Source organism: Xiphophorus maculatus, chromosome 12, assembly GCF_002775205.1.
Source record: "Xiphophorus maculatus strain JP 163 A chromosome 12, X_maculatus-5.0-male, whole genome shotgun sequence".
Lineage (NCBI taxonomy): Eukaryota > Metazoa > Chordata > Actinopteri > Cyprinodontiformes > Poeciliidae > Xiphophorus > Xiphophorus maculatus.
In genome coordinates this window covers 20,517,804-20,533,571 of record NC_036454.1, presented here as the reverse complement: position 1 = coordinate 20,533,571, position 15,768 = coordinate 20,517,804, and the positions used below count along the sequence as shown (strand labels likewise).

Below are 15,768 nucleotides of genomic sequence, written 5' to 3'. Positions count from 1 at the left end.
TCCCACAGAGGACGAATCCGAGATCTCCTTTGAACCCGGTGACATCATCAGGGACGTGGAGACAGTGGACAAAGCCTGGTGGAGGGGTTGGAGCAAAGACGGCCGTCAGGGTTTATTCCCCGCTAATTACGTGGAAACCATATAGGCAGACAGAGGCACACTATACACCCACACACACTTTCACACACATGCACACATACACTCAGGGACACCTTCTCTTTTCTTGTTTCTGCATGTTTTTACCTTAATCCTCCCACTGAAACTTTATGCTCTCTTTTCTGTAGGAAGAATAAAGAAACACGAGACTCCTTGTTCTGAAGAAAGCATAAAGAAAAGTGTAACTCTTTATTTTGATGTTTTATTTGGAGAACAACATAGCATGCAGAAATTACCTAGCCTTATTCCGTATGGATAAAATAGTAAAGACCTTTCCCTGGACCAAAATAACTTATTTTCTTTTGAGAAGCAGTGGAAATGTAAGTCAGGGGGAGAAATAAGGGGGCGCAGATGATGGGGAACTTGGTTTGCTTCTTAGTAACACAAACATGTTTTAACTGCAGTGCTTCTTTTTGATCCACACATATAACAAGCATACCAAGCACCACCATTCCTATCCATATACCAGGTATCGTCTTTGTAATCATCATCCTGTGTCTCTTCCATTATTTTGGAGCTCTGCGTTTGCTACTGATGTTCTCACATGATCACAGGTTAATTGACCAAACCAGAGCAAGAAACAAAACAAATGATGAAAAATCAGCAGAAAATGATGTTGAACTTCACTCCTGATGTTGAAAAACTATTTTTATATATATATATATATATATATATATATATATGGGTTGTATGTTGATGTATGTCTCATTACCTAGTTTTTAACAGCTGATTGCATTTTTGGAACACAATCTGACTCATCACAATTCAACATACTGTATATAAGAATGTATTAAAAACATCAATGATTCTCTCCTTTTCAATTCTTAGGTCATATGTTTCTAAGTTCTTTGCTTATTTTAATGGTATCTCTTTTTGTATGTACTCCTAACTTTCAAATATACAGCCTTTATACACTTAAACTACTTCAAAATGTTTCTGTTTGTTTTTATTCTTACATGTAATGCTTTTTGAACAAGTTACGTCTGTCCTTGATCTCATCCTTTTGCATACATTCATTTAATTTTTAATATTTTATATTCTATTATGCTCATTTTAAGCATCAACACAGTCTGCACTTCTTTATATGTATAAGAAAAAGAACATATTTTTTATAGTGTTACAACAAATGCCCTGTCTGGTATTTGGTATTTAGCATTAAGTTAAATAAAATCAGCTGCAACACAGATAAATACAGGAGATACTTGGATAAATAAATTACTTTTGAATTTAATATGAGCTGAATTACAAACTTCACCAAACCAAAGAAGCATCAAAGCAAACTCTTTTGCTAGAAACAAGATGAATAAGAATGCCTTAATAACATTGTACAGCTAATACATTTCTAATTCAGTCTTTATTTAGCTTTTATAATTGACTGCAGACATTTGATATTTTTCTTCAAGTGTTATATTGCAGAAATACTGTATGCAATGTTTACCATTACACATGAACACATCAATTAAGCTTCTGTCACACTGTTTCCTGTTTTGTATGGATATCTATTAAAAATTTGTCATTCTGATCAAAAAGTGAGAAAAACAAGTGTATTTTGTGAATATGCACTCTCAGTAAATGTATATTGGGATCAAAGACATGGGATTCAGTATTAAACCATGAAACCATGGCATGCATTGATTTTGCCATGACACCATCTTGTTTAGGTATTTTTACTATTTAAGGATCAGCTAACACTAAATTAAAATGATATTTACATGTTATACAATTGTCTCCAAGTATTTCAGGAAATAGCTCATGCTATCAACTTCACCTTTAGTTTTAAGCATCTGCCATCCTGATCTTCATCGGCACAAACAGAGATTTGAATATTGTTTTTTGAGAATGTATGTTATTATTAGGCCATTGCTGCAACATTTGTTTAACAGTTGTGTAAATAGCGCCGTAGTAGTGCACATGTGCAGCACACAATGTATGACAAGTGCGCTTATACTAAGGATTTTTTTCAACATGTCCAGAAAGAAAAACCTGACAGCCTTAGCTGGTTGTCTAATTATGTAGTCTACAGAGCTTAATGCATGCTGGAGCATTATTTACTCCACATAGCATGTCTTCCTACACCATTTAAATTCATTACATAGTCTAAATTAAATCACTCTGCTAAAGAATAGAACATGTTTTCAATTGAAAATGTACATACAGTCAATCAACACGCAATAACTGTCAAAGTTCTAGCAACTGCTAGAAAAAAAACATTTTGTATTTATATATGATTTTTCAACATTTATTGTTTGAGAGTTGAATGTCTGCACCTGTTGTTTAGATTCTAAGCTGCTGAAAAACAAATGTTTTATTCTATAATTGTATATTATAAGACAGGTACTGTAAAAAAACAAAAAAACCCAGGAATTAACAAAACTTCTGACAATTAACAAATTCATAAAAGAGTGACAACTCCATACAGTCAGTTACAAAAACTGCAACAAAATGGCATGGAAGAAATATAGATTTCTAATCTCGTTGATCTTTAAAATTGAAACTTATGCTTTTACCACTAAGATGTCTAAAGAAATAGAAATAATAATAATAATAAAAAACACTTGTAGTGTCAGATCCACCTGCAGATGTCAATACCTTTGATGTCAATGCATTGAGCTCCCACATCATTAAATAGGGACATTCAGTCTTGTTGCTGATAGACTCTCCACTACCTTCGAGAAGTCCCAATTTTATATTTGTCACTGTAAATAAATAATAAAAAAAACTTTTTTAGTAGCCTTTGTGTTGGATTCAGAACAGAACCAGCTGAGATTTAATCAGCTGTGTACCAGTTATTTACTAATTAGTGTTTTATATTTTACTGCTTTTCTGCTGTTTAAAGCCGATATAATTGCAGAAGTTTTTATTGTATATAATACTTAAGGCTTAGAGTCTTGATTTTTTATGTTTTGGGATTTAATGTACTCTTAGACAACACATTTTATTTTAAAACAACATGAAATATGTTAATGATATGGACAAAACAGACCAATCCTTTGATAAATTGATTTAAAGTGGTTCACTGATGAGACAAACACATGTTGGCGACAGAACAAAACTAAATCACTTTTTTTTCTTACTGTGCTTAGCCTGGTCTGATTCTCAGTAACAGCGCATACATGTAATACTCTTCTTCCACCTGTAGGTGGAGACGTTGCCTTTTCCAATTTGCTGCTGACTTTATAGAGAGGAAGCTGCCTGATTTGAGCAGATTCCTCAGGACAAAAGGGAAAATATTTTGACAGGCAGAGAGGAGGCTCATTGTTAGACACGTTTCAGGAGCAGGATATCCTGACATTCCCAAAGCTAAAAATTGCTAATGCTTCTACACCTTAAACAGGATTTTCCCCCGAGGTAATGATGATTGATTGGATATGACATTAATATTTCTTAACCGTGCACCTTTAATGCTGCCAGGGTGGCTAGGTTACGCTCTTGTAGTGCCAGTTCAATAATAGTGTTTGGCAGACGCGACTCTGTTCAGGAATAGAGAGGTAATGTTTGACATGGGTCTCATCCTGCTTGAACTGATGCCTGTTGACAGATTGACTAAATCTATCCAGGAGACTATTCTGTCAAAGTTATCCCAGAAGGTTAATCATCAGTGATATGTGTGAAAAAGTGATGGGCCTCTTATGAAATTTTAATTGGTTAGCGTGGAGAAGGCTGGGAAAACCTCAAATGAGCAAGATTGATAGATTAAGAAAAAACGTGATTGAAGTTTAAAAGTAGCAGTGTAAAGAGAAAGTTCATAAATGTTAAGACAACAGTGATGATAATTGTTTATTTGCATTTGAAACTCAAAAAAATAGAGAGGCAAACAGTCGTAACAGTATATTCCTCCTTTCTCGTACTTTGTTGGGTATTTGTTCCCATGGTCGTCCTCATAACTCAAGAGAGCCCCTGTCTCCTCTCATTAAGCAGACTGATAGAGAGGCCCGAACTAATGTGCCAGTCAACTTTCCCTTGCTTGTTCCTTTTGTCTTAAGGCTGTGTTTTCCTTCGATGACCCTCATCAGTAACAAAAACTCCTCAACTGGAGCATTAAACCAACAGAGGAGACCACCCCCCCTTGACTTTCCCCTTTATCTATTCTTTAACTGACAGACACTATCTGACCGGCGGATGGCTGACAAGTGTGGGCCGGCCGAGGTGACATGGCAGTAGGGAAGTGCCACTCATTGTGGTGTTATCAGCACAACGCCAATGACAGAAAGCTAATCTGACCTGGCTCCTGATGGCTTGTGGCTTATTGGCTGGGTTTCTGGCTCTAAAACAGATTCTGGCATTCTGCCGAGACACTTACAGGTAGGGATGAGCTGAACACACGTGCATGCACATGGGACACACACATACATGTGCACCAAACTGCCGATGCCAACCATTCTGAGACCTTTGGGGTAGGAAGCTCCTTCCTGTCATAGTCAAGCTTATCTTGCAATATTTGTGATTAAGTATCTGTTTAGCAAAGGTGTTACTTTACAAGGGACAAAAATGCTTTGACAAGCTTATGGTTACTTTCAGCATCTGTGAGAGCTGCCGTGTTAGTCAGAGTTTTATTGAAAGTCATATAATTTTGAAATTTTAATGATGGTTTTGAAACACTTTTTTCAAGATGGTATGACATCAATGAACAAACAACTAATATACTGTATATATATATATATATATATATATATATATATATATATATATATATATATATATATATATATATATATATATAAATCCAAGCATTGTCAGAATTACATGAACAGACTCACATATGTGTACAGTTTCACTGGTTGTTAAAATTTCCCTTGTCAAATTACTGAGAAGCCACACTTCTTCTAGTGGTAACAAAGGTTCTGGCATGATTCTGACTCTATCTATGATGAATCTTATTTATTTAAATAAACTGTATTATAACTAACTTAAATTGGTTGGTATCCTGTGAAGGAACCAGTTTTTATGCAAAATCATCAAACCTTTAAGGTAAGGGTTATTTAAGAGTCGTAATGCTAGCCTGTTTTAATATTTCCAACACTAATTTTAATGTTTATTTGGGATCATTATCATGTTGGAACACCAAATTATGTTCAGGTTTTGACCACCTGGTACCTGGAGCAGTTGCACTGTGTGCACTGTGTGCATGGTCCTTCCACCATTGTGGTTGACAGTGTTCTTATGTTTGGAAGCCTTACCTTAATTCCCCGAAATGTATTTCTTTTCATTGTGGCCCACCAGCTCAATCTTTGTCTAATCTTATTATAAAACTTTTCTCAGGAAGGCTGGATATGTGACCATGTGGGAAGGTGCAAATTCCTGTAAACTCCTTCCTTGGTAAGCACTCTATCCCCTTTATATTGATGAAATACTTACTTCATTGTTGATGGTGAGATTTGTGTTCCAGAATATTCCTTTGTATGATGAGTTTAAGCCTTTGCGGTTCCTTGGTTTTTAATAAACATCCTGACCAACTTCCTTTCAACTGAGGTTACACTTACGGTCAAAAATGAAAATTTGGACACAACTGGGTGTTTCACAATCCTAAACGCACAGCAAAACTGGTTTTGGAAGGAACAAAGTGGCCTAATATTAAGCTTCTGGAATGGCCTTAACCTCAGGGTTGTTGAAAATTAATGGACTATGCTTAAATGCCAGGCCAGGAAAACAACCAATTTAAATTAGCTTTACCACTTCTGCCAAGAAGAGTGGTCAAATATCCAGATAGAACTGATGGTAGGGCATTGATGATAACTACAAAAAAATGTGCGGTTACTCTGGAAGTAAGTATGTGTTCCCCTGCAACTTGCTTCGTGGTGTCGCGCACACACACACATACTGTACATGTCTGTCTTTCTATCTTCACACGGACTTTGCATTGACTCCCAATCATTTTTCATTCATCTCTAGAGCCTAACACTGACCCCTAGCCAAGAACAGCACTCCTTCCTATGGGGCCTGGGCTTTGTGCCCCATAAGGAGCAGCGGGTCCTACAATGCTGGATTTGTTGGAAAAATGGGCCATGCAACGCCAAAACACATACACCTATATATCATTATATATATATAATATGAGAGAGAGAGATAAATATATATATACACTGCTCAAAAAAATAAAGGGAACACTCAAATAACACATCCTAGATCTGAATGAAAGAAATATTCTCATTGAATACTTTGTTCTGTACAAAGTTGAATGTGCTGACAACAAAATCACACAAAAATCATCAATGGAAATCAAATTTATTAACCAATGGAGGCCTGGATTTGGAGCCACACACAAAATTAAAGTGAAATAACACTACACGCTGATCCAACTTTAATGTAATGTCCTTAAAACAAGTCAAAATGAGGCTCAGTATTGTGTGTGGCCTCCACGTGCCTGTATGATCTCCCTACAACGCCTGGGCATGCTCCTGATGAGGTGGGGGATGGTCTCCTGAGGGATCTCCTCCCAGACCTGGACTAAAGCATCCGCCAACTCCTGGACAGTCTGTGGTGCAACAATGGATGGAGCGAGACATGATGTCCCAGATGTGCTCAATCGGATTCAGGTCTGGGGAACGGGCTGGCCAGTCCATAGCTTCAATGCCTTCATCTTGCAGGAACTGCTGACACACTCCAGCCACATGAGGTCTAGCATTGTCCTGCATTAGGAGGAACCCAGGGCCAACCGCACCAGCATATGGTCTCACAAGTGGGCTGAGGATCTCATCTTGGTACCTAATGGCAGTCAGGCTACCTCTGGTGAGCACATGGAGGGCTGTGCGGCCCTCCAAAGAAATGCCACCCCACACCATTACTGACCCACTGCCAAACCGGTCATGCTGAAGGATGTTGCAGGCAGCAGACCGCTCTCCACGGCGTCTCCAGACTCTGTCACGTCTGTCACATGTGCTCAGTGTGAACCTGCTTTCATCTGTGAAGAGCACAAGGCGCCAGTGGCGAATTTGCCAATCCTGGGGTTGTCTGGCAAATGCCAAGCGTCCTGCACGGTGTTGGGCTGTGAGCACAACCCCCATCTGTGGACGTCGGGCCCTCATACCATCCTCATGGAGTCGGTTTCTAACCGTTTGTGCAGACACATGCACATTTGTGGCCTGCTGGAGGTCATTTTGCAGGGCTCTGGCAGTGCTCCTCCTGTTCCTTCTTGCACAAAGGCAGAGGTAGCGGTCCTGCTGCTGGGTTGTTGCCCTCCTACGGCCTCCTCCACGTCTCCTGGTGTACTGGCCTGTCTCCTGGTAGCGCCTCCAGCCTCTAGACACTACGCTGACAGACACAGCAAACCTTCTTGCCACAGCTCGCATCGATGTGCCATCCTGGATGAGCTGCACTACCTGAGCCACTTGTGTGGGTTGTGGAGTCCGTCTCATGCTACCACGAGTGTGAAAGCACCACCAACATTCAAAACTGACCAAAACATCAGCCAGACAGCATAGGTACTGAGAAGTGGTCTGTGGTCCCAACTGCAGAACCACTCCTTTATTAAGTGTGTCTTGCTAATTGCCAATAATTTCCACCTGTTGTCTATTCCATTTGCACAACAGCAGGTGAAATTGATTGTCAATCAGTGTTGCTTCCTAAGTGGACAGTTTGATTTCACAGAAGTTTGATTTACTTGGAGTTATATTCTGTTGTTTAAGTGTTCCCTTTATTTTTTTGAGCAGTGTATATTGCACCCCCTTCTGTTTTGTTTTTCAAATTGTGAAGGTACACACTTGATTTCCATCCTGGAAAAATTATTTCCAATGATACGAAAAGCTCCAAATTGACATAACTTGACTTGAAGTAAATTTTTGACCGCTCCTACAACCAGATTTCTTTTGCTGTGCTTTTCCTTTCAGGTTCAGATACAGACATGTAGGGTGCCACTACCTTCTCTGTTTTAGGACTGCTGTTTAGAAAGTAAAAAATCCTGCACTGAAACAAATGTTTTTTTCTGGCTCTTGCCCTCATAAGCCAACTGTTTAATGGTAGACAACACATTGTTCAGTAGACACGACTGCAGCCTATCAAAACTAAACCCAGTTCTGATGCTTGTGAGACTATTTCAAAGCAACAGTATTCATCTAGGAAGACTTTAGTTTAAAATGTTATCCAGCATAAATCAGCTTAAGCTCAGAGATAATTCCATCTGGTTTTAAGTGTTGATAAAAACCTTTGCATTTAAGCATCTCTTTTGTTCTTGACATTGTCATTTTCCTTTTAAAGATAATCTTCAAAACTGCAGAAGCAGATAACGCTTCGGAAGCTACGGATGGCTCTCGGCTAGATTTTACTGTCAGCATAGAAACTGGCCCATTAACTTCTGAAGCCCTCTTTGGCAAAGCTCCATATCCTTTTCCATTGCCGTCAAAGGGCTATTTTTCCTCGGCCAGTCCCACACAACCCTAACAATGAATGGAGGATTAGAACATCTTACTGTCTTGAAGCAAAATAATGCAAAAAGGGATTTTAAGAAGTGTCTCTCTCTCTCTCTCTCTCTCTCTCTCTTTTTTTTTCCACCAGTTTCAAGTGAGGGGTAGCTGGCAGCATTTTTTTTTCTGGATTTTTCTTGACACCATTCCCAAGAGGTGGTTCCTGCATCTACAATGCCAGTTCAACACTTGCAATCAGCCAACATGTGGCATTGTGATCCAATCACAGAAACCTTCTTTTCTCCTTCAGTTTGTAAATGGTAAAGTCTGCCAGTCTATTGTGAAGGAATCTTCAAAGTGCTTGGAAACCACTTGGGAACATGGGTAGCTGTTAATTAATACAATAGAATCTGCGAATGCTTTATTTTCCTGTTTCTAAAGATGAAAAAGGGGGGTGGGGGGAGCGCATGTCTAAATCCCTTACTTAATGTTCAAGATGTTATCCTAGACAAAGGAAAGCTGTTGGTGCACTGGAAATTATTATTTTTTTATTAGGTCTTATGTGACAGAAAAAAGAATTTCTTCTTCTCTTGGTTCACATTTATTGTACGTCAGCTCATGAAGATCATTTATGTTCAGGAGAAGTATATTTAAAAAGTTTAAAAATTATTAATCAACAAATATTATCAAGAAAATATCTCAAAAAATGTTGCCATATTTGTCAATGTTATGTGATATTTGAAAAGCAAAAAAGCTAAATTAGTTTATGGATGTTTGATATGCCTCACTAGGTTCTACTGAAAGGTTATAAGCAGCTAATATCTCCAGTAGATAACTGTTTTAGCATCTTCATTTAGCATGAATCCAGGTTAGTTAGACTAAGAGACTAAAACAAATGTCAAAAAAGAGTCACCATAATCAAAGTGGACTTCTACTGTCTTAAAACAACTGCAATTTCAAAAACATTGTAGTGCATTTAATGTTTTTTTTTGTTTCATTGTATTTCATGAACACATTTAACGCAGGGCTGTCAACACATAAGTCACAGACTGTTTACATAGGAAATAAAAGGTGACATGTATCCTTAATGAGAGGACTTAGCTACCATGAAACACAGCTACCACAGATAAGAAATTAACCACTAATAATCATTAAACAGAGCTCCAATTAAAAAATCCAGAACTATTCCTTCAAGATCTTAAAAACTGTTGCTATTCAGTTAGGTAAGAATTTTTTATTTAGATTTTCATTACACATATTTTAGTAAACGTGGGTGAAAAGAATTTTTAGCCTTTTAACTTGGAAAATGTTCTTCATGGGGTTATAACTTCTGAATAAGTCACCACCCAACGTCATGTAAATATGATAACAATCCTGGAGCTCAGTAATGGGCTAAGCTGTCTTATACCCTAAAGCCTAACATGGCTGAAACCCCTTATCCCCTTGGTGACAAACACACACTCACCCCAACACAAGCTCTGTGCTTGCAGAAACTTTGCCTAGGGCACCGCAGTCACTGCCAGATGCCGTGACTCTCTGTCAGACAATACATTTAGAAAGTATCTTTGAAGGAGTGATGCCGACAGTAGTAGTTGAGGGAGACAAATGTCCATGAGCGAATGTGTGCACGTATCTGAGGAGAGAGAGATGTGCCAGTGGCAGTGTAAGGAAAGGACACATATGAGATCAGATAGAGTTGAGACTAATTCACAGCCTGACTGGAGGGCACTAAGCGGAATAATGTGAGACTTCTTTTCTCATGTCATTTAGGCTAAGCCCGTGGGGACAGAGTGTTTATTTTTTTGGCCGGACAACATGATTCAGGCTCACAGAATGCAGTTGTGAGAAAAAAAGATTACTTTCGCTATTGTTTCAAAGATTGGGATGCTAATCGTGCAGATTTATAGAAGGAGAGACATGCAGTGCCAGCCCTTGGCAGCCCAGCCACCTTGCCTGCCCCAGGGGACGTAGATGATGGCGAGCAAACAGCTAATAATTAATGCCATGATTACACAGGCTGGAACAACAGTGGCAGATAAGAGCACCCAGCCACCATCAGAGCATCAAAGTACATGTTACAGCAGCGGAAATAAGCATTGAAAGTGTTCTATGTTCTTGAACGAATATATTTTGAATGCGCCTATTGACATGAAATTCACGTCAAATATACATAACAATCAAAGTAATCCACACATACAATGAAAAGACAATTGGTGTATAAATTAAGTCGAATGACAGAGAGAGCAAGTATTTGGCACATTTAGTGGAATTTTCCCAAAACTTAAGATCTGTCCTTGGTAATGGTAACTTTACGAGACATCAGGTTTGGAGCAATTGGCCCCAATGATACAAATAAACAAATTATGTACACTTCTGGGACACTTTGATGCATTCTGATCCTATGTGAATATTTTCATATTTTTAAATGGAGTCAACTTCAATGATTGGCTCGATCAATCTAGCAGCCTTATTTTCTTTTTCTGAAACCAGTTTAGAGGTTACTTGGCTGTGTGCTTGGGACATTTTTCTTGCTGAAACCCTCATTTTATCTTAGGATTTTAATCAAGAATGTCCCATTACTTTGCTCCACATCTGTCTTTCAAAAAAGCAAGGTCTACCAGTATCATGTGCTATACAGTACTATATAGTGGGAAACAGCCTACAGACTACAATGCTCCCAAACTGCAGCGTTTTTCTGATGTGCAGTGCAATTGCTTTTTCAAACATAATGTGTTCAATGACATCCTAAAAGTTCAATTTTCTGACTGGAGTATTTCATTAATTTGCCAGAGTGATTGAACTTCACTTTTCAATAACAACATAAGTTCAACTTCACAATTGAACTTATGTTTTTTCTTCAGCGGTGGAGTTTTCTGCCTTGAGGTATCTTCATGGAAAAACTGTGAATGCTAATTACAGATCTTTTTGAAGATCTCCATTAGTGGTACTCAGACAACATCTGGTGGTCAGATTGTGGTGAAACAATGTTCCTTTCACTTCTAGATTAGGGCCATGATGTTATTTAGGACGCTTTACAACAATACGGTTTTGAATGTCATGAGATAATTTCCTGCTTTTACCCAGCATTCAGTATTTATTGTGTAATGGCTTCTTATAAACCATCAATTAAGACTAAGACAAATGTGAGAATTGCCCAGGTTGTTACTGATATCAGTTGTGAATTCTAAATTAACAGGTCAATTGGAAATATGCAGCACTTACTGTTCAATACTTTGCTCAAACTTTCAAAAATGAGCATGGAAACTGAGAAGCACCCCTAAGATATATTTTCATTTTTCAATATCTTACAAATGTAGTCAAATATAGATCATGTAGAAAATGCAAATAAAACATTGTAGCAATAGAGCAAATAAAAAATAAGTCAGTATAGTCTATTCACTGTGTGGTAAAAGGAACACCAGCTCTCAAAGATCAGCTTGGCTCCTATGAAATATTTAAAGTAAATAAATCCAGCTTGCTAACCAACTACTAAACCCTCCATCTGCCATGTGTACAACTGATACTATAATTCTAAGGCTGAAATGACCATAAAATGTGTTAAGGGTGTAACAATACTGCCTGAAAGTACTCTTGAGAGTGTGGATGAAACCTAGCATTCCTTAGCCATTAGCTAAGCCACACAGTAGGATAACACTATAAAAACGTCACGGTCACCCTCATTAGCAGGTGGAATGGAGTTCTTCTGATTTCTGTGGGTGTGCGATTGCTTCCATATGGGCACTCCTTCATTTTTTAATATAGCAGGCTACGTGTTACTCCAAGATGAAGTGATTGCATTTTCTCCAAAAACCACAAATATTTTTTCGTAAATGTACTCAACATGACCAGGATTTTATACCCTTTGGAGGGATCATGTATGGGTTCACTGCAGTGTTTGCCTATGTGTCTCATGTATGTGTATGATAAATCCTACAGTGGAAGAGAAATGTGGTGTGAATGAAGTGTGCATGTTTAAACAACTGTGCATGTCTAGGTATAAAGACAGACAAGCATGGAAGGGGCCACTGAGGCCTTGAGGCCTGCAGATATTGGCTACCACTTCCTAACCACTTGTACCACATTGACTCTTGCTTCCATTTCCATAGTGGAAGGAACAATAAAGGCCTGATGTGGTGGATGTATGGTGTGCTAACAAAGCAGAGAGTAAGATAATCCAAGGCAGACAGGGAAAACTGTGTGGACTCATGCATTCAGTTTAGGTTCCTCTTTTGGATATTTTCTGGCATAAACAAGCAAATCTCACAGAAATTCATGAATTCAGCACAAACTTCCCATTAGCACCTCATTAGGTGATGTAACCGAGTGTGGTGTAAAACTTGTACTACTGTCATGGAAGACAACAAGCTTCTTCCCCATTTCCATTCTAGAGTCTCAGTCCAGGTGCTGGTGGTGACACTGAAGCCTCTGAGGAAATGTTAGAGATTCATTTATTTAAAGGCAAGCAGAAATCTGCACAATCAGGTATGATGATATAGTCTGCTCTTACTAAGCAATAGGCATTAGTCCTCTACCCCAGATTAATCTCCACTGGCTATCCTGAACAGCATTAACCAGGTATCAGAGAAGAAAAAGGTGAATTTTCAAGGTGGCATTTTCAAAACTTCACAAATAAAGGAGGTGCAGAGATCCACAGTTTTGAGTTGAACAATTATTATTGTTTACTCCATAAATTTGACTTTTTTAGAAGTATGGAAAATGGAAAGATATTATTGATAGATGACTATAGGAAGTTTGGTTTCTAGATGTACTAAACAAAATTACCTTTTAGCTTTTAAATGACCTTTTGACAAAAGCCTTATGGGGCAAAAGTTAGCATGTAAAAAAAGGCAGTTCAGATGAACTCAAAATCAAACATTTTGATCCACATGCAAAACTCTATGTGATGAAAAACTAACACACTGAACACACTATGCTCCGTGTGAAAAAATGGTAGCAGCATGATGCTGTGGGATATTTTCCTTTAGAAAAAAACAGGAATATGTCCAGAATTTATGGAGGGAAAAAATGACTGTTAGAGACTTCAGAACTAGGGCTGAGGTTTACTCAAAGGACGAGCATGCAAACAAAACAATGGAATGGTCTAGACTCTAGACCATAGAAAATTCATGTTAGAAGGGCCTTGGCAAGAATCACACATAAGATCAACTGATAATTAAAATTTCTGTTCACAGACACTTTCCAGCCAGTTTGCCTGAGCTATTTTGCCAAGAAAATTGGGACAAAATGTCCACATTTATATGTGTAAAGCAGGTAGATGATAAAGATTTGATGCAACTGCAATAATGGTAGTTCTGCAAAAAATATTTATACATTGGGGCTTAACAAAAATGCATGATAAAGTTTGTAAAGCTCTATTTAAAAAAGAAAACTGTACTATGTTTATTTAAAAAAAATATCTAAAAAAATATTGAAATCGAAAAATACTGACATAGCACAATACAATCTGAATAAACAATACAAGCACTGTCAAACTCATGTTGTGTGAAAAGTAAAATAATAACAGTGTGTTTAAAAGTGAGATTTAACAAATTCCATGGAAGGAGTTTGTTTTATGTGCAGAGGCAGCTGCAACAGAAAAAAAAACTTTATCATGTCTCATTTTCTTCTGTGATTTAGGAAATACCAGCAGCATCTGGTCAGCTGACCTGAGGGAAGGACAATAGGAGACTTATAAATGAAAAGAAAACTTTAAAAGTCTTCTTTTTTGTTCACATTTTCCACTCACTTCTCAATTATTCACTATTTTGTGTTTCTCTATCACATTGTGTATTCATGGGGCCTTTGAATACACAGAATGTTTTGGTGGTGAAATTACAAAATAGTAAAGACGTTCTGAATACTTTCACAAGTATTCAGAAAGTCTGTTAAATGTAGCAGCTAATTAAGTGTTTTTAAAACTAAGGCGATGCCTTCGAGAAGACTCCATATTTAGTAAATTTTTGAAGAAGAAGAGGACCTATCAAAAATGAAGATCAGGATCGGAAGAGCAATTAAGAGTTCGCTAGAGTTATTATGTTTATTTTTACATGTATACAAATGTAAGGTGAGATCTTAGACAAATTAAATGGATACGCCTGGAGCAAATGCATGAATGCAACAGCTTTATTTGGAAAACATGATTTTTATTTTTTTACAAAAGACATGGCTGTTAGAACATATTCCCAACTCCCAACACCAGCGCAGTGTTTCTTAACAACAGATGGTGGAATCCTGAGGATGTTAGTGTGAAGGAGCGCCTATGCAACCAGGGCACTGAACTGTTAGCTGTGAGTTTCTGTGCACGTTGTCTTAAGAGACAATTCACCAGTATTAGTTGCCAACGCTTCACGTTACACCATCAGCTCAGTTGTTGCCAGGCTACAAACACAACACCCTGATGCATTTATGGTCTCTAGAGATTTCAGCCTCACCTCTCTCAGTGCTGCACTTCCAGCTTTACATTTTTGTGTGCATTTTAATAAGAGAATTTGCTCTTCAGAATATCGCAACTAAATTGCTTAAACCAGAGCGTGTTATTTCACTTTATTTCACTTCAATTGCAGATTTGACATCAGCAAACAAAAATTAGCTTATACTGCAAAAGAAGAAGAGTTTTTCATCCTTTTGTTTCTTTGTTTGAGGAGATGACGACACATTTGATCCTGTCTCCCAACGTCACATGTCAACCTCCTCATGCCCTGTCACACTGACAGCTCACAGCCTGCGAGGCAAAGGATCATGGGCGCAGTGTCAGACGCAGTGGGGAGGTCGGGAGAAGGCAAAGCTTAATGCATGATGTGTGTCTCCGTGCGCCGAGTCGTGCATGTGTGCAATATGTGTCTGTGTGACAAAAGTTGTATTTGAACGTGTGTCACGCTGAAGGGATGGATGCATGCCAAAGGCGAGAGTAACACCATGTCAGAGTGCTAGCAGACGATGCCTATTTCAGATACACTAATACAAACAGTCAGCTCAGCCATGAAACCATTTCTTCCACTTTCTTCCTACCCGTCCCTACGAGCATCAGCAAGGTAGAGAGTTGCTGCAAGGTTTAATAATGTTTTCAGCTCAAATTCAGATGCAGAGAATAATGAATTTCTTTGTAGAACCAGGGTTTTTGGGCATGTCTCTTCCAGCTTTACACACTGAGCGTTTTGCCTGTTCTTATTAGCAAAATTGCTGAAGCCCAGAGAGAGTGAACTGAGAGCATCTGTTAATATAAAAACTTTTTTTTTAAGTCTGCCACCAATTTTGTAATTTCGTCTGGACCATTTTA

The 15,768-nt window shown here is 38.2% G+C and overlaps 1 protein-coding gene across 4 annotated transcripts in view; it reads left to right on the top strand.

The window, feature by feature from the left end:
• Positions 1 to 1,689, top strand: part of LOC102216760 (drebrin-like protein A) — a 39,954-nt gene extending 38,265 nt beyond the window's left edge. For 3 of the 4 annotated variants that reach the window (XM_014470416.2, XM_023343917.1, XM_023343915.1), the window contains exon 16: positions 9 to 1,689. In XM_014470416.2, coding sequence (XP_014325902.1) covers positions 9 to 145 — 137 coding nt within the window. In that variant the 3' untranslated portion in view covers positions 146 to 1,689. The remainder of the gene's footprint in view (positions 1 to 8) is intronic. The other variant, XM_023343918.1, reaches the window with a different exon arrangement.
• Positions 1,690 to 15,768: the final 14,079 nt, after the last annotated feature.